The 19,480-nt window shown below is 42.1% G+C and overlaps 2 protein-coding genes across 2 annotated transcripts; one reads left to right on the forward strand and one right to left on the reverse strand.

Moving 5' to 3' along the window:
- The first annotated feature begins 2,711 nt into the window (after positions 1-2,711).
- LOC138949816 (glutamate receptor ionotropic, delta-1-like) lies at positions 2,712-6,393 on the forward strand. Its single transcript, XM_070321621.1, has 3 exons — positions 2,712-3,670; positions 4,722-4,993; positions 6,162-6,393. The coding sequence occupies exons 1-3, from the start codon at positions 3,497-3,499 to the stop codon at positions 6,391-6,393; spliced, it is 678 nt and encodes a 225-aa protein (XP_070177722.1). The 5' UTR covers positions 2,712-3,496.
- Positions 6,313-18,571, reverse strand: LOC138981291 (ATP-binding cassette sub-family G member 5-like). The gene is made up of 10 exons (XM_070354157.1): positions 18,446-18,571; positions 17,701-17,933; positions 16,705-16,837; positions 15,923-16,192; positions 14,746-14,959; positions 13,958-14,157; positions 13,572-13,710; positions 11,034-11,219; positions 9,699-9,826; positions 6,313-7,597 (listed from the first exon to the last, which is right to left on the reverse strand). Exons 2-10 carry the CDS (start codon positions 17,866-17,868, stop codon positions 7,434-7,436), a joined length of 1,602 nt encoding a protein of 533 aa, XP_070210258.1. The 5' UTR covers positions 17,869-17,933; positions 18,446-18,571; the 3' UTR covers positions 6,313-7,433.
- Between the last annotated feature and the right edge of the window lie 909 nt (positions 18,572-19,480).

Consider the following 19,480-nt stretch of genomic DNA (forward strand, 5'->3'; position numbering starts at 1 on the left):
AAGGATAGCACGCTTTTCTGTACCTCTCTTCGTTTTAACTTTCTGAGCGTGTTTTCAATCCAAACATATCATATCTATATGTTTTTGGAATCAAGAACCGACAAGGAATAAGATGAAAGTGTTTTTAAATTGATTTCGAAAATTTAATTTTGATCATAATTTTTATATTTTTAATTTTCAGAGCTTGTTTTTAATCCAAATATAACATATTTATATGTTTTTGGAATCAGAAAATGATGGAAAATAAGATGAACGTAAATTTGGATCGTTTTATAAAAAAAATATTTTTTTTACAATTTTCAGATTTTTAATGACCAAAGTCATTAATTAATTTTTAAGCCACCAAGCTGAAATGCAATACCGAAGTCCGGGCTTTGTCGGAGATTACTTGACCAAAATTTCAACCAATTTGGTTGAAAAATGAGAGCGTGACAGTGCCGCCTCAACTTTCACGAAAAGCCGGATATGACGTCAACAAAGACATTTATAAAAAAAATGAAAAAACCGTCTGAGGATATCATACCCAGGAACTCTCATGTCAAATTTCATAAAGATCGGTTTAGTAGTTTAGTCTGAATCGCTCTACACACACACACAGACAGACAGACACACACACATACACCACGACCCTCGTCTCGATTCCCCCCTCTATGTTAAAACATTTAGTCAAAACTTGACTAAATGTAAAAAGTAAAAAATTACATTTACATAGTTATACCTTTCATTTGGGAATAAAGTTGTTCCGATCAGCTACACATCCGTTAACACAAGTACAAAATGTTTAACAATATAACAATTGAACAAGACATTTCATTCACGAATGATGTGTGAACGTGACTGTCTCTTAAACATTTTCACTGAAGTTGCATTTCTTATCTGTTGGGGGAAGGAGTTCCAGAGAAACGCTCCCGAGAAGGCTAAGCTCGATTTGTAGAGGTCCATGCGAGGTATAGGAGGGATGATTCTTTGGAGAGAGAGAGAGAGAGAGAGAGAGAGAGAGAGAGAGAGAGAGAGAGAGAGAGAGAGAGAGAGAGAGAGAGAGAGAGAGAGAGAGAGAGAGAGAGAGAGAGAGAGAGAGAGAGAGAGAGAGAGAGAGAGAGAGAGACATCTTTTATGACAGTGACAAATCTTTCTTTTTCGAGGGTGACAAGAATAAGCATAGATATGCTTTTTTGCATCTGGCCCTCGCCCTTAAGAGGGACTAAACTATTTTACTATAACTATGACTAGGGGAAAAAAAGGTTACCTAAAAACATTAATGGTAGAACATATAGGTTTATGTACATGAAGCGCATTATGTACAAGCATTGTAGATCATAAGGTAGTGTTCAAAACTGGGTGTAAAGCAATGAAGATAAACGCAAAGTAAGCATACTTTGCAACAATACATTAGCTCAGCAAAACAATGTATTACAGAGCCAAATCTTCGTGATCTTGTCACAATAAACCATAATTCCAATAATGAACAACTGTATACAAAGAGAACATACTATAAATCAAGTTTATTTGTTCATAGAGTTCATTTTAAATGGAAAGAATATTTGGAGAGAAAAGAGAGAGAGAGAGAGAGAGAGAGAGAGAGAGAGAGAGAGAGAAAGAGAGAGACAGAGAGAGAGACAGACAGACAGACAGAGACAGAGACAGAGACAGAGACAGAGAGAGGCAGGCTAATAAAGCGCAAGGCTAATTTTGGTTTCAGTGGGGCTTCGTTCTGTCGGTCACCAAAGTGAACGGATACGATGTTTACCGAGGTCTGGTCATGGATGTCTTCAGAGAACTTGCAAACAGCCTCAATTTCAGGTACATGATTTGCCAAAATACTGTTGATCATTAAAAAGTTGTGCAAGATTCGTCTGTGTCAGAAGCACACAGCTGATTGAAAGCTAAAAAACGCGAGAAGGAATAGCACATTCAGACACGAAAACAGCCCAGAAAAACCATCAAAGCGCACAAATACAATTAAGCATCCGTTCAATACAAATTCCCTCATTAGGACTTTCTTATTTTTATTTCGGATCTCAAAACAAAAGTCTTTGAACGTGTATAATTTATTTTTAAATGCTATACTACCAAGATCTTCACACAACATTTTAACATCTCCCGTCATATCTGCATTTGCTGACAGAGAATAGCCGGCGGATTTTCTGATTTATAGTAACCGACTGATTCTTTGACTCGAGACAAATGTACAGTCTCACTTATCGACAGAATAAATCAACAATATTTCATTTGTTTTTGTATTTTTTTTTATCTTTCTTATAGAAAAGATATTTTCGTTATTTTTCTTCTAGCTACGTACTGATGCCTCCTGTGGACGACAGCTGGGGACAAGAGCTGGACAATGGTCAATGGGATGGCCCCATCGGTATGCTGACCAGAAAGGTGACATTGGACACACTAATAATTAACATACAGAATGTGGTTTCATTAATACTATTTGCCAAATCCTCAGTGGAACAATTCATGACACGAATTTTTCAACATACCATTATTGTCAATAATTTCCCTTTTTCCCCTCCAGTACTAGGTGACACAAAAGTCAAATAGCTTAGCAAACGCGTAGACTTCTGTTAACTATCTTTCTTTTATGAAATGTTCATAATATGATTATATTCAGATACACATTACTGACGAAATCTGTTTCCAGTTGTATAGGCTAGAAGTTGCTTAGGAGCGTATAGATCTTTCTTACACCACTTTGGAATAAAAGCCAAAAGTAATTACATACCCAAAAAGTCTTATGTTCTGTAAGAGTAAAGTCAGGATTTATTGACGAACAATTATTATGTCTAATTATTGTTACCATGCATTTGTTCTAGGAGGTAGACATGGCGATAGGATTTTTCACAATCACGCCCGAAAGATCACTGGTAGCGGATCCAACCACTCCCTATCTTTACGACAATGCTGCCATCATCTTCCGGAAGTCGGGGGCAGGGGCAGAAAATTACTGGACATTCTTCACCCAGCCTTTCCAGAAACACTTGTACTCTGTTGTTGCTGGCAGCTTGGTGGCGGTGCTGCTGTTGTTGGTTTTGTTGGAGAAGTGTCATTGGAATTTGGCTGGAGATCAGTCTGTTTTGTCAGGACAAGTATCTTCTTTGCAGTGGGTGGCGACTGATTTTTTAATCTTACTGGCTGGACTAGTCAGTAGATGTAAGTTAAAACTATTATATGCCGAGTTTATGTATTATGTATGTTCTCCTGACTTTTCTTCTTGTACACTCTTCTACTCTATGGTTACGTGCGCGCGCGTGTGTGTGTGCGTGCGTGAATGCGTGTGCACACGTTATGTGTGTGCTTGTAACTGCCAAATTGGTACGTCGAAAGTTAATCGCAGGTATGCTTTCGAATTGTGAACGGAAGTTTGAAAACATCAAAGTTGACAAGTTTTCAAAAATGAATTCACTCCTGCTCTTTTTTTTACAACCCCGATCTCTTCCTGTTTTCAGCCGCAGAACAAGAGAGTCCATCGCGAGCAGGTCGCGTGCTGGTTATGACATGGCTAGTGTTGGGCGTCATTCTGACGTCATTGTACAGCAGCCAGTTGACGTCATCACTGACTGTGAATCAGCAAGATCTTCCGTTCACCTCCCTCGCAGAGCTGCTTGACCAAGACACATACAAATTCGGAATTGCTGCTGGAACAGCGCAGTATTCTATGCTCAAAGTAAGTTCTTTGCTGTTTTGTATGTGTGTGCGTTTACACAAATGTAGAACATCCTCAAATTTGATTTTTTTATGCTGTAGACTAATAACTTTACCGATGTACTTTTACATTGTTAAACAACACATTTGTTTGTGCCCAAAGAAAGTTCTGTGCTCTGTTGTGTATTCTCACGTTTACACATATATATGTGTAAGATATGCTCAAATTTGATTTTCAGGTTTTAGACTGGTAAGTTCCCCCGATGCACTTTTGAATCTTGGAGTTTACTGTAAAGCATGTGCCCAGATGTATGAAAAAACGCGTCCACATCGAGCTGTGAAACGTGTGGTCTCACTCTAGATCTACTACCTAAGTAAGCACAATATTGTTAGGATAATCATCTCATACAACCTCGATGCCAGCGTGTCGAGAACGGCAGCCCCATTTGGCTTAATAACTTATTCTACATTAGTATCAAAACCTATCACTAGCAAAAATGGACTATATGGACCGACTGGACCCAAGAGAACTAAATTCTCAAAAACCGAATAAAGTTGAATATGTGACCCTCCACCACGAAATGAGTCGCATGTCACCTCGCGCGGTTCTGCGCTAGGCTTAATATAAGTCCGGGGAGTGTCTGGTAACAGTGTGAGGGTCACCTTAGTTACACGCTTATAACTCAAACAGTTTTTGCTCTTTTCTAAAACGGTTTTAACCACTGGATAGAGCATAAAAAAACTCTTTAGGAAAATGTAAAAATATGAACATCATGCAAAGGTGACATGCGACTCATTCCGTGGTGGAGGGTCACATATGTGATTCCTCGGCGATTGAGGGGTTCATGATCAACCCCCAACCTTCAATGATCTGAGATTTTACGCTCGAACAAAAATCAGTATGGATATAGCCTTTGAGGTAGTGTTCCAACGACAGCGTCATTGAGACAACTTCCCTGGTAGGATTCTGAACAGTGTTTTTAACTTTAATTGTATTATTCTATCGAAATCGAGAAAACGAGTGATTGGTGTACTTCTAACAAGAACATAATCCAGAATCCATCGTGTTTCAGAATTCAACGGTCAAAGATTACCGCAGGTATTACCAAAAGGTTTTAGAGTTTGCGAAGGAGGACCCGGATGTTGTGTCGTCTGATATTCTGGTTCACAAGTTCAAGGCCATCCACGAGGACTACGCGAGTCTTCAGGGATCCATGTTACTGAGTTCTGCATGGTTGAGTGACTCTTGCGGTCAGCTGACGTTTCTACCTGAGAAGTTGAGGACAGCATCTTTTGGGTTTTACCTCCAGAAAGGGTCTCCATACACTCGCATCATTTCAGAACAGTGAGTATAGTGACCTGCATTGGTGGTGGTATTGGTATTGGTATCATATCGTCCTGTGAGGTTACCCTGATGAAACTTAAGGCTGCTGTTTCAAAGGGGGAAACGAGCTGCCATACAGTACGGCGCTACCATTTTTTTTCTCCTCCAATCGTGTATTCATGTTTCCAAGCCCTGAGACTTTCGCTGTGAATTTGGGATCTTTATCGTGCGCATTTATGTACACGGGGGTGTTCGGACACCGAGGAGAGTCTGTACAAAGTTGACTCTGGGAACTAAATCCCCCACCGATAGCAACAGCTGGTTTTAAATCAGCGTTGCAAACGACTGAGCTATCTCCAAGCCCTCCATCCATGGAGTGTACACTGTTGTGGGGTGGGCTGTGTCTAGCGTGTCTAGGAGACAACAATGAACAAGTTTTTAGATAAGCCAAAATTAGTTTTCCGAAAATGAATGATCACGTTTGATTCGAGTGTTAACTGATCGCATGTTATCTTGAGTTAATGAATAGTGGTGCCCTTCGTACACGGGAACATGTAAACCTAAAACACCGTAGTCACATAGCATTATATTATTGTAATCTATTCCAATCCAATCCAATCCAATCCAATCAAATCCAGTCCAATCAAATCCAATCCGACCCATTGCAATGCAAAGAAAGGCAGTACAAGATGCAATACAATACAACTTTATTGTCTGATTTGTGGGTACAAAAATAGGTTTTTCTTTTAATTCATCGCACACAAGAATGTAACAAAAGAAATTGGATCATATCACATATTAAAATCACAGTTAATCAATAATGCAGTCCTTCACATCACAAATCAACTTACCTACCTTCAATACAATCAAATGAACTTATACTCCCCAACACACACCAATACAAACTCTGCAGACTTAACACACAACTTATCTTAAAATACAAACTCCACTTGCCAAAAACGTGTTCAATTCTGATACCACACACACGCTTATACAGCCCCTACACACACACACACACACACACACACACACACACACACACACGCACGCACGCACGCACGCACGCACGCACGCACACACACACACACACACACACACAACACACACACACCAAAGTTCGCGCAGAGTGCAAGAGTGAGAGAGAAATAATCCTTTCACAGATAGCGAATGATGATTTTCTTTCTTCCAGAATCGGCCTGATGGTGGACAGCGGGCTGATGACCATGTGGAAGAGGTCATCCGTGCCAGAGAACAAGAACTGTCGACATGGAGATGACCACAGTGGCAGAGTGATAGGCCTGGCTAACACACAGACAGCGTTCTTTATGGCTGCTTTTGGACTGGGCCTGGCTTTAATGGTCCTAGCAGTAGAGAAACTTGTTCGTGTGATTTCTGTTCACACGGGATGTGGTGGTAGCTGATTTGTGTGTGTGCTTAGAAGTGATGTTGGCTTGTTACTCTATGAGTAACCGTAGGCTATAAAGACAATGGCTGCCTTTGGGTTGGGCCTGACTTTCATTGTCCTTGCAGTAGAGAGAGTTGCCCGTGTGATTTTCGATCACAATGGATGTGTTGGTAGCTGATTTTGTTTTCGGTTAGAAGTGATTGGCTTGTTGTTCTATGAGTGACACAGACTGCATGCCTTCTCATGGCTGCCTTTGGACTTTGCCTGGCTTTCATGGCCCTAGCAGTAGAGAAACTGCTCTCTGTGCTTTCTGAGCATGTGTAGCATGTTATGTTTTTGCTTGGAAGTGGTGATACCATGTTTTTGTCAAATGCGTGACCGTATGATATAATGATTCGTGGCGTGATGAAGGGAGTTTGAAACTTGACCCTCTCTGTTCAGAAGGTGTTGACAATAAACCAACTCAATTTTCAGCTTTGAACGGTTTTTTCGGGGAACTAAATACTTGTTCAGCAAAGTGTACGTTTGAAAAACCAGCGTATGGTCAATACGGCTGAACGAGCTGCTCACAATTTGCTTATGGATTCGTTGTCCAATTTACTTCATAACCTTCAAGCCAAAACTATTGACAGGCAGGAGGATCAGGAGGTGAACGAGATGCTCACAGTTCACCTATTGACCTTTTCTTGAAGTCACTTTCTCAGGCAGAAAGTCTTGAAAGACACGACCGCCAATAGCTAAATGAGATGCTCACAGCTCGTTTTTTGATTCGTTCTCCAATTTACTTCCTAATTCTTAAGCCCAAAACTCCAGAGTCGGAATTGTCAAGACCCGAACGAGCTGCCCCCATTTTGCTTATTGACTCGATCGCGCTCCATGCAGTTTACTTCATAGTTCTCAAAGCTCACATGATGGACACACAATGAATAAGCTGCTCTCAGTTCGCTTATTGATTTCTACAATTTACTTCATGATTCTTAAGGCCAAACGTCTTGAAAGACAAAATGGCCACACACTCAATGAGCTGTTCTCCGTTCGCGTATAGACTTCCTCAATTTACTTCATAATTCTCAAGCCAAAAGCCTTGAAGGACAGGATGGCTAGGAGCTGGTAGCCGACGACCATGCTAACGAGGATCTCAAAGTTTCGATGCATGTGGTTTGTTGCTCCCGGGTAGTTGACGTCAATGAACACATCGCCATTGGGAACACAAGGGATTCCTGGAGCACATTCACATCGAATAAATGTCAAAGGCATGTTCCTTTCAATTCTTCTTCTTCTTCTTCTTCGTTCATGGGCTTAGACTCCCACGTTCACTCATGTTTTTAGCACGAGTGGATTTTTACGTGTATGACCGTTTTTACCCCGCCCTTTAGGCAGCCATACGCCGCTTTCGGAGGAAGCATGCTGGGTATTTTCGTGTTTCTATAACCCACCGAACTCTGACATGGATTACAGGATCTTTTCCGTGCGCACTTGGTCTTGTGCTTGCGTGTGCACACGAAGGGAGTTAAGTCACTAGCAGGTCTGCACATAAGTTGACCTGGGAGATCGGAAAAAGCTCCACTCTTAACCCACCAGGCGGCAGCGACCGGGATTCGAACTCACGACCTCCCGATCAGGAGGCCGACGTCTTACAACCACGCCACTGCGCCCGTCATTCCTTTCAATGAAAAACTTTCGGATCACAATCTCAGATCTGCCCCAGCTTTTGCGTAGGATAAGACCAATAGCTATTGTGTACAGAAAGCACCAATCCTGTGGATGGTTTATATGTGACCAAGTTAAGGGATGGTCTTATTCCAAGTAAAAGCCTTCCCCCCGCGGGTTAGGGGGAAGAATTTACCCGATGCTCCCCAGCATGTCGTAAGAGGCGTCCAACGGATTCTGTTTCTCCTTTTACCCTTGTTAAGTGTTTCTTGTATAGAATATAGTCAATTTTTGTAAAGATTTTAGTCAAGCAGTATGTAAGAAATGTTAAGTCCTTTGTACTGGAAACTTGCATTCTCCCAGTAAGGTAATATATTGTACTACGTTGCAAGCCCCTGGAGCAAATTTAATGGAAAAGAGCCACTTGTCAATTGTTTCTTGTTCACAAAAGCTGAACAAGAAACAATTGACAAAGGGCTCTATTCCATCTCCCCCCTTTCCCCGTCGCGATATAACCTTCGTGGTTGAAAACGACGTTAAACACCAAATAAATAAAGAAAGAAAGTTTGATGATGTCGTACTGTTCGTATAAGCTGCGTCAAGATTATTGCTATACTGCCATTATTGTGCTTTATTTGAGGGAGCAGAATGATACTGTTTTGTATTAGGGTAAGAAGAAATATATTTCATTATTTCCCTTTTTATAGAAAATATCTGATGTTTGACAGTGAATATTCTGACAGTGAATACCCCCCCCCCTTTATGAGTGTGTGTATTACTTTTAGTCTGTATGCCTGTGCCCTTGACATCATCCAACCACTTCTCTCCCCTTTCATTCATTTCCGTTCCTAGAGTTCCTTCACCTTTTTGCGTGTTTCCCCTCCATTTTCTTTCAAACCCTGTTCGTTCCGTGTTGCGTCTGCTTTTTGTTGTCTTTTGTGTTCTTTTCCTGATGAAGCTTCCAGAAGCGAAAATTCGTAATCGTCTTGTGTCGTCTTTGTATTGGTGAGTACAGTAATCCTTTGTTTTTTTTTAACTTTGTTCATCTTACCACAGTCACTTCGTTGTTTAGATTTAGTGAATACTCTGATTACTTTAAACCATGAACAGGAAATTTGATTTTTTTAAGGTCTGCCAATTTAGCAGTTTTACGTTAACGCGAGTAAATACAATACTTCTTGTTCACATTTCCTCAGACAAACCAATTTGCGAACGACATCGTGTGTATCACCTGTTACCAGAAATCTAAGCGTAAAGTAACAATATGTAATATGTAATGACACATTCCGAAACAATATGTAACTCAAAGAATAAATTTAACCAAATAAAACTGACCACAGCTCGTTATCTTGCCATATGGAGAGATAACAATGTCACCCACTTATCTGTCGGCTTAAGCGGTGATTTATTCGTTCACGTTGTCTCTAAAATAATATTTATCGGTACACTGGAAGCCCCCCCCCACCCCACCCTTTAGACCCCCCAAATTAAGACATCTTCCCTTTGAAAAAATTTCTTTCTGTTTATAACCTCTGTAAATGTACCCCATTGTAAGACTCCCTCCTCTTTAAGACCTGATTTTTGGAGTCTTAAATGAGGGGGGGGGGGGGTCCATTGTATTTTGGAAAACAACAGCAATCCTACGGCTTAGAGTGGTGTCAATGGACTCACCTTGGAGCTTTTCCTCACAGGTGAGGTTCAGGTTGTGAAACTCGTTGGCAACAACAATTTCACTGGCGTACTTGTGCACTGAAGCCCAGCTTAGGTACTGGAGAACCTCCGACATGTTCTGTAGGGTTCTGCAAAGACACAATACGGATTGAACTGAAACATTAAATATAGAGACTTGTACGTCCTTTTCTTAACTAATATGGAAACGCTCAACCGCATAATACGCAGAAGTGTGTGGTAGATGAGCTCACAATGGTTAGAAGATTTATTGTGAAACCCTAGAGGTGTAACGTTCATAGTATGTGTAGCTTTCATATTACAGACATCATTTTCCGATTGGAAATTTGGTTTAGCAAGACCCGAATCATAAAGCTGGAAAAAAGTGAAAATATACATACACCAATCGCAAAACCAAAACTCATGTTGATTGCAACTGTGTGTATTACGCAACTGTAACTAAGTGAACACAACACTCATATTACGGTTTTTGGCTAAGACAGAAGCAAGTTTAGGCAAAGCCTTTAAATAGGCTGTAACATTTGCATTTACAGCCACACAAACCTGATGATGAAATTATGTGGCAGCATTGACCTATAGACGCACTGCGGAAATATCTCAAAGGCAAAACAAAAAAAGAAGTCTTTTTACGGTATCCCGACCGACCCTACTTTTTTCGCGCGACCCTAGACTCTTTTTTTGGCATTTGGGGGGGAAAAAAGAAAAAAAAGTCTTTGTAATTTGGCAAAATAACTTAAAAATATGGTTTTTTGGAGAAAAAAATAAAAATAAAAAAGTCCCGACCAACCGACCCTATTTGTTTGGGCCTATGTTACCGTAAACAGACTTTTTGTGTGTGTGCCTAATGTCGGGTTTGCATGGGTTGTCAAAGAATGAATACTCTTGCTTTTAGTGAAGCAAGCTTTCGATATGTGCTCCTTTTCTACGTGTTTGAGACACACGCATCACTAGTGACTGGCCTAGAATGTCACGTGGGAAAGTTTGACCCACTAAAAGCAAGAGTATTCACTCTTCCACGACCTATACAAACCCGACAGAGTTATTTTCGAAACATTGTCTTTTTGGGATATCTCTTGTGAATACGCTAACAACACCAACCGCAGCGAACCGACATCCCTCCCTGGAGTGTCTGTAAAATCGGTAAGTCTGGCATCAGAACGAAATTCAGATGTGGATGGAGCAGTTGATGCCTGGACGGGGCGGCGTGAGAGCACACCGGCCCAAGGAACAGGTGTTATGACAGAACAAAAAAAACAAAAACAAGACAACAACAACAACAACAACAACAACAACAACAACAACAACAACAACAACAACCTGAGGAATCCGGTGGCGAGCAGCCCTGACGCGGTGAAGGTGAGGGCGGTGGTGGTGTTGGCCAGCTGCGGGTTGCGGAACATGCCCATGACCGCCGTGGTCAGCAGTTCTCCGGCCATGTGCAGCAGGAAGACCACCGCCACGTGCATCCCGAACCGGTCAGCTTCAGGGTACATGCCGGTGATCCTGTCACACAGGGAAGTGTGGTTGTGTTAGTCTGGATTTGGAATTTACCCGATTACAACAATAGTCCAAAAGACTGCTAATGTTTCAAAATTCAGAATCAAAAACAGACAGACAGACAGACAGACAGACAGACAGACAAACACTTATGGTACAGATAATGAACTTATCTTCGAAAGCGTCGTTGATTCGGGGCTGGGCCGCTATTACGCGGGTCCGCTATTGCGCTGGGCCGCTATTGCACGGGTCTAACCCTAACCCTAACCCTAACCCCCGCAATAGCAGACTCGCGCAATAGCGGACCCGCGCAATAGCGGGCCGACCCCGTTGATTCTCAGTCTCTGTGTGTCTGTCTTTTTACTTTGAAGACCATTGGGTCTACGTACTTGTGAACGCAAGGTTTTGCTTTGTCATAAAATAAACGTTCAAATAACTTACCATTCTTGTTGTTGATTCCGATTACAACTTCAAATTCACTGTGAAGCAAGGCTTTGTCAATGAGGTCATAACGACGCCAACGTGCAGCGTGAACACATTCGCAGCGTGTTTCGCGAACCTGTCAGCCTCTGGATATATGCAAGTGATCCTGACAAAGAGAGATTTGTGCTTTTGAGAATAAAGCCTCAACCTAATGGGTCAAAGTCGACTTCAAGAAGTCTTCTTCCCGAAGCTTGGTGCACGAGGATTTTGCACTGACATTTCGGTAAAGCTACTCTTACACTGTGCCGAATTGCCCTTGCGAATAGCATTTTCCAATAATTCACAATGATCGGGACATGGTCGCAAGACTTTCGTAAATGTTCTTAACTATTCCTTACAATTCGTCTCTTGTTTTGAACATAGCAACGTGCTCCTAATATTCGCAAGAAAGTCATATTGCTATTTTTTTCGCAACGTACTCGTTAGTACTCGCAAGACATTTATAATCATCGCAATGTATTCGTGGCGCTAGCAAGCCATTCGCAACCATTCGTTATGCCTGTCTTTACATTGTGCCGAATATCCTTGCGAATATGAACATGTTGTATTCGGCAAAAAATAGACACATGGACATGAATAATATAGAAAATTGGAAGCCTTACCAATCCTTGCGAATGTCTTACGAATGGTTGCGAGTGCTTGCGAATGTGTACCGATCATTGAGAATACATACGCATCAAAATCGCCGTTTAGTTGCAAGACGTTTGCAAGATATTCTTACTGTTTTTAAAACATTCGCAATTGCACTCACTCGCAAGCATTCGTAAGGCTTTCGCAACATTCTTATGAATTGGGAAGAAATGGTCAAAACATTCCTGAGAAATTCGTAATGAATTCGCAATCATTCGCAAGATGTTGGCAAAATGTGCACGAATAAAATCCTTACGAATGCTTGCGAGCGCTACGCATACCTTTACGATGATTACGAATGGTTTGCGAATACTTACGAGTACGTTGCGAAACATTCAGAATATGACTTCCTTGCGAATATTAGGAGCATGTTGCTAATGTTCGCAAAAAGAGACGAATGGTGGCGAATGGTTAAGAACATTTACGAATGTCTTGCGACCATGTCCCGATCATTACGAGTTATTGGCGAATTCTATTCGCAAGGGCAATTCGCCAGAGTGTAAGAGCAACATTACGAACAATGCGAATTGCATACTCGTTTTATTCGTAAAATGTATGCAAGCACTCGCAACACTCGCAAGGCCACTCGCAACGTTCGTAATAGATCCGTATATGGATTCGTATACAATCGCAATGATCGGTAGACATTCGCAAGCAGTCGCAACCATTCGAATGACATTCGCAAGGATTCGTAAGCCTTCGATTTTTCTGTTTTTTCCTGTCCATTCGTCTCTTTTTTGGCCGAATACAACATTTTCATATTCGTAAGGATATTCGACACGGTGTAAGACAGGCTTAAAAGGACTTCGAGAAATCTTCGCAAACTCTAATTCGGTCTCAATTAAGGACAGCCATAACACAAGTCAAGGATGGGTTTTCATTTTCATTTTTATTTTTGTAAGGCAAAAAAAAAAAAAAAAATCTGTTTACGGTATCCCGACCGACCCTATTTTTTCGCGCGACCCTAGACTTTTTTGGGGCATTTGGGAAAAGAAAAAAAAGAAAGAAAAAAGTCTTTGTTTCTTGGCAAAATAACTTAAAAATATGGGTTTTTTGGAGAAAAAAAAATTAATAAAAAAAATCCCGACCTACCGACCCTATTTTTTTGGCCTATGTTACCGTAAACAGACTTTGTTTTTTTTGGGGGAGGGGGGCTAAGCCATTAACGACCTGCAGAAAAGAAAATGGCCACCTCGGCGGTTTTCGGTTTGATGTCGGCACGTGAAAATAACGGATTGTCCATACCAATATAGCATAGAGGAGAAAAGTACACTGGCAACAGCAGCAAAAGGCAGGATGTGCAGCGTGTAGGCCAACAGGAACGTCTGAGAACCGTACAGCCCGTCCAGTCCTTCCCGGTAGAAATGGTCCCTCAGGGCTGGGACTGGAAAGCATTTTAGGAACGATTATATTCAAGGACAGAGAGAGAGAGAGAGAGAGAGAGAGAGAGAGAGAGAGAGAGAGAGAGAGAGAGAGAGAGAGAGAGAGAGAGAGAGAGAGAGAGAGAGAGAGAGAGAGAGAGAGAGAGAGAGAGAGAGAGAGCTAGCCGGCCAGCCAGACAGGAAAGCTCGAAATCTTTGCAAAAAATCCCTACCCCCTTCTCGCAAGACCAGACAAAGAAATCAGCTCACACAGGGCCACATTGTTGATGATGCCCAGGTAGGGTGGAACCTGCACAGAGTTGTAGAGGATGCCGATGCGGTCCTGGATAGAGCCCTGGTTGTGCTTCATTCGGCCCAGGAAGATGACGATGAACGGCACGAACACTGGCAGGGCGATGATACGGTTGAAGTACGCCAAGCCGTCCCGCGACAGGTTCACGTTCATTCGACTGAAACGTCAGACATGCGAGGTTTGGAGTGTATGGTGGAAGAGGGCGGGGGATGGGGAGGGCGTTGAAATGGAAAAAAAACAACACTTTGAGATGGTCTTGATGGGGGAGTTGTGTGCACTAGAGGAACATACATACTTCCGTTCAGTGTCTATCGTTAAGGCGTTTCAATCACACTCTGTTTCGTTGTTGTTTTTCAAAGTTTGCTCAATATGTTTACTGAGAAGTCGTCTTTGTCACATTCAGGGGCATATGCTTTGTACGGGCTCCTTGCTATAAATTTAGGGGTTAAATCCACTACGACAGATTTACCTATGTCTCACCTTAGCTCGCACTCATCTTGCTTCTATACCATATATCATCGAGTTATACTCTTAGTCTGTTTCTGCTTGTTGGCTTAATCCTGGACACCTCACCGCCAGAGTGTTAGATAATCTCTACTTTCCGCCGCCTTCTAATTGTCTGCCAGGCTCTTCTTTCTTACTCGATGCAATTATAGCTAATATGTTAGTTTGACAAAGTTTACGAAAGTCTTGCATCTTGTGTATATTTTTTTGGTAAACGTATTTGTTAATACTCAGTGCTCACCTCACTACAGTGGAGAAGGACCGAAACCAGCCTGGTGACCTTGACTTTCTGCCGGTATCGGAAACGAACGACCTTGCTTTCGCCATTTTCGCGACCTTGGCCTTGGTACGCGCAAGAAGGTCGGAGGTTTTGTAGGCTTGCAGAAGCTCATCCGTGCGTTGTGATGTCACCGCCTGCCGATCTGCGTCACGTCTGTCCACACTCACGACATCGACTGAAACAAAAAGTCAGTTTGTGGTTTTGTTTGTGTGTGTCATGAAAATGCGTTCACTGTGTCAATAGTTCAGTGGTTATTGTTTGGCACATTGTGGAACCACAGTGTATGCATTATTTATACTTCTTCTTCTTCTTCTTCTTTCTTGATGTGGACTGGGTTCATCCGAACGTCTGTAGTCCAGCGGCGGAGTACTGAGTAATTGGTTACTGGTGGTGGGTGACCCAATAACTCCGAGAAGATGGTTAAAAGTATAAAACTATTTACACGAAGAGCTGCAGGGTTACTGTGTCAGCAAGGCAAGTCCGTGGGTACGACCCAGACCAGCTTGGAAGAACTCCAGTGAAGGAGCAACTGTGGTCTTAGGGTCGAGCTTGTTCCACTGACGCAGTGTTCGGGGGAAAAAGGAGTTGAAGAGAACAGGATGGGATGCCCTCTCCTGGAACAGTCTCTGGGCTCCTCTGGTGCGGCTGTCGCCAGAGGTGTAGAACTCGGCCTTGTTGATGTCGACTATGCCGTTGTTGATCTTGAGTCAACGAGAGAAAATCCTTCGCCCAGTGCCCTTATGATCTTATCAATCACAGTTTATTGTCCTCAATTTGTCTGGTTCATGGGGGTGTACCTAAATTAGCATTCAACCGCTGTATATAGGTGAACCTCTTCTTGGGATATAGTTTTTATGTTTAAAACAAAATGTGTTTTGCTTGTAAACCTCAGAAGTAGGTATGAGAATAAGGATTTCGAATAAGCACTTCAACGTGTATGTCATGGGTCTGGCTCTTGGTCTTGTGACAACTCCTTCGAAGCGTAATCCTAGATGTTGACTTCGAGCCGTATGTTGAGAATAAATGCTGCATTCCCAAGTTTGCTCCCCGACTTTGAAATCGCATGAGGAAAATACTGAATGATGCAAAACAAAAATCAAAACTTCCAAATAAACTCAACAGATTTTCCTATACTCACTGTAAGTGTCGAGAGGGTTGGCATACGTAGGAGAAGGGTAGCCAAGCTCCGTGAAGTAAGGCACCATGTGGTCAGTGGGTCCGCAGTACATCACGTGACCGCTAGACATCAAAGCCGTCTGGTCAAGCATCTTGGCAATGTCAGAACGAGGCTGGTGCAGAGACAGCATGACTAGCTTCCCCTGACGGGCGATCTGCTGAAGACTGGCCACCAGGTGGCGTGCTGTGAAGCTGTCGAGTCCTGTGGTTGGCTCGTCTAGAAGCAGAATGTCTGAAACGGTGAAAAGATGCTCCCATATGTGGCAGGGTAATAACAAAACGTGTTTTGAATGGCTATTCATGTCGATGAGGACGTTCAATTTTCAGACGTTCAAAATGCTGTCTGTAAGATGCAACAATTCTCAATTCTAAATCAAAAGTAATCATTTTGACAAAAGTGCATACCCGGTTAACTGTATTAATTAACCATTTTGAATAAACTGAATGTCATTTTGGCAGTCCAACTCAGTCACTTCACATATGTGATTTATTTATAGCGAGTAAGTAAGTAAATAAGAAAATAAAAGAAGTCAGTCAGTCAGTCAGTCAGTTAGACGGTAAACAAGTGATTAATTAATTGAAGTAATTAAGTAATTAAGTAAGTAAGCAAGTAAGTAAGTAAGTAAATAAGTAAGTAGTTAACTAACTAACTAGATCACTAGGTAGGTAGCTAGCTCGCCGCGGCTCGCCCGCCCGTTCGCTCGCCCGCCTGCTCGCTCACTCACTCACTCGCTCGCTCGTTACCTGGATCTTTCAGCAGCTGCAGTGCGATAGTAACCCTCCTCTTCTCTCCTCCCGATACCCCCCTCACCACCGCTCCCCCCACACGGGAGTCCGCCACACCCCTCAGTCCCATTCGGTTGATGACGTTGTCCACCTGGTGATGAAACAAAACATGACGTCATAGAAACCGTGAGATGTTACTTGTGCCCTGCAATGGTAGCCTGTGATGAAACGAAGCATTGTTGATTTTCAAATTGATTCAGTGAATTGTGCATATTATTGCCTGGTAAATAATACTTCTATGTATTTTAAAAATAAACTTTGAACAGCTAGGGCGCATTATTTAGCTGCTTCCATTGAGAGAGAACATTTGGGTATCATTAGCACAATTGAAGAAAACCTCAGTTGTTGATATTCGAACTGTGTGAAGAGAATTTTGTTTGTGACGCCAGATGTTTTGATTTTTTTTCTAACTGTCTTGAACGGGACATAGCATTTATCGCATTGCTGCTGCCACAGCAAGAGAACATTTGGTATCATCGATACAGTTCAAAAACCCAACTCTATTCGGTTAAAAAAATGCACAAGAACAGAGAATTATTGTCACTAACCTTGAGCGTTCTTTTCAAAGATGACCATTTTTGAAAGATTTTTTTCCACAAAGAAGAAGCCTTACTCAGTTCTTCTTTAACGCATCCTCAGTCGGGTTACTCCTAATTTGAAGCGGATGTGTAAGCTAACTGTATGGAAGCTTATCTTTAGAACAGAAGAACATTTACTTCAGGGGTACGAGTAAATCATATTTAGACCGGGAACGTAAACAGACAACAGCAACGTTAGACACTTTTTCTTCTTCTGCGTTCGTGGGAAGCAACTTCCCTTCTGTCGTTGCATGTTTTGCGAGATGTGGCTTTTAAATGTATGGCCGTTCCCCCCCGCCCTCTCCCACGCTCGCCATTTGAGGCATTCATGCTCAGTTTTTGAGGGTTTGGGGGAACGTTAGGACCAGAACCATACCTTTTCTTTCAGCTGCTTTTTGTTGACGCTGTTGGGCAGCTTGAGGTATGCCGTGTAGGTGAGTGTTTCTCTCACTGTTAAGTTGGGCAGCAGCCTGTCAGCCTGAATGACGTAACTCACGCGCTGACGCATTACGTCCCTCGTACAGCGAACTCCCCCGTACGTCATCTCGCCCGTGACGTAACCTTCATCTCTGGAAGCGATGACGTCAAGCAATGACGTTTTGCCAGATCCTATGGGAGAAAATAACTGATTTGGTATAGATTTTGAAGTAAAAAAGCATCATGTCATTTCAAGGCAATGTTTTTTTTACAAAGCATCGTTTTCGCCTTATTTCAGAATTTCAGACAGACATTCACTGACAGACAGTCTGACAGACATACACACACACGCACGCACACACGCACGCACGCACGCACGCACGCACGCACGTACGGTACACACACACGCACACATACGCACGCACGCACGCACGCACGCACGCACACACACACACACACTCACACACACACACACACACATATACTCTCTCACACACACACACACACACACATACTCACACACATACTCACACACTCACACACACACACACACACACACACACACATACTCACACACACACACACACACACACACACACACACACACACACACACACACACATACACACACACACACTCACAAGCAGTTCCAGAAGTTGTCAAAATAAAGCTGAAAGAAGTTTAAAAGCTTTTACGAAACCTACCAGAGCTTCCCACCAAACCAACCAACTGCCCTGCTGGAAAAGCCAGAGTGACGTCATGAAGAACGTGTTTGACGTGCTCCTTACGAAAGCAGGCGCCTCTCCACCATGGTCCCGTGCGGTATTTGACGTAATAATTGACGTCAGAAAGTGTGAGAGTTGGAGTGGAGTCTTCAGACCCCTCCCCTTCCGTGCTGGATTGAGATAAAGGACTTGAGGCTGGTGTGTTATATCCTCCTTGTAATACGTTGGCATCCATCTGGTGAAAAAATCAACCATGGTTAAATCGGACAATAGAACCCTGTTAAAGTGTTGTTTAGAATATCCGGTTCTGTATAAATATCTAGATATAGGTTTCTACGAACTGATATTCGTTTAACTAAAGCTTCAGAGTTCCTCAAAATTTCGTAAACCCGATTTACGACGTAGCCTGTTATTATTAGTACAGGTCTGTTCATTCATCAACAATTCTGACAAAATCCAATCAACATAAATTCTAGTTTTAAGCATATGATTTACTGGATATACCCTACGTTTTATAATTCAGAAGCCAAATTTGTGATAAAACACAACAACAACAACAACAACACCAACAACAAGATTAGATATTGCATATTCGTCAATAAGACTAATCGAATGAGTGTCCCTCTTCTTAGACAACACGTCGACCTCACATAATATACTTATTCCGTGCACACACACTTAAAGTAGGACGTTTTATGACATGCAGTGCATATTTCTGTCGGGCGTGTCAGTAAACCACGTCGACGTGCTGATATCAGTTCATGTTATTGCCCGCAGAGTAAGCTATTATGAGTTATTTCTAATATGCTGACTGTTAGCAAATGATAACAAGACATGTCGAGAAAAAAGATATCAAGCATGAGCCTTTTAGGCGAATGCTGATATCGTTTGTGAGATAAAGAGAGTATTACCTGACAGCATTTGAAGTGTCATTCTTTAGAATAAATCACGCTGATATTATTGAATTACATTATTAATTTGTCTTGTTAATTGTTAGCGTGATAAACAAAAAGG

This window comes from Littorina saxatilis, linkage group LG1, assembly GCF_037325665.1.
Source record: "Littorina saxatilis isolate snail1 linkage group LG1, US_GU_Lsax_2.0, whole genome shotgun sequence".
In the NCBI taxonomy this organism is placed as follows: domain Eukaryota; kingdom Metazoa; phylum Mollusca; class Gastropoda; order Littorinimorpha; family Littorinidae; genus Littorina; species Littorina saxatilis.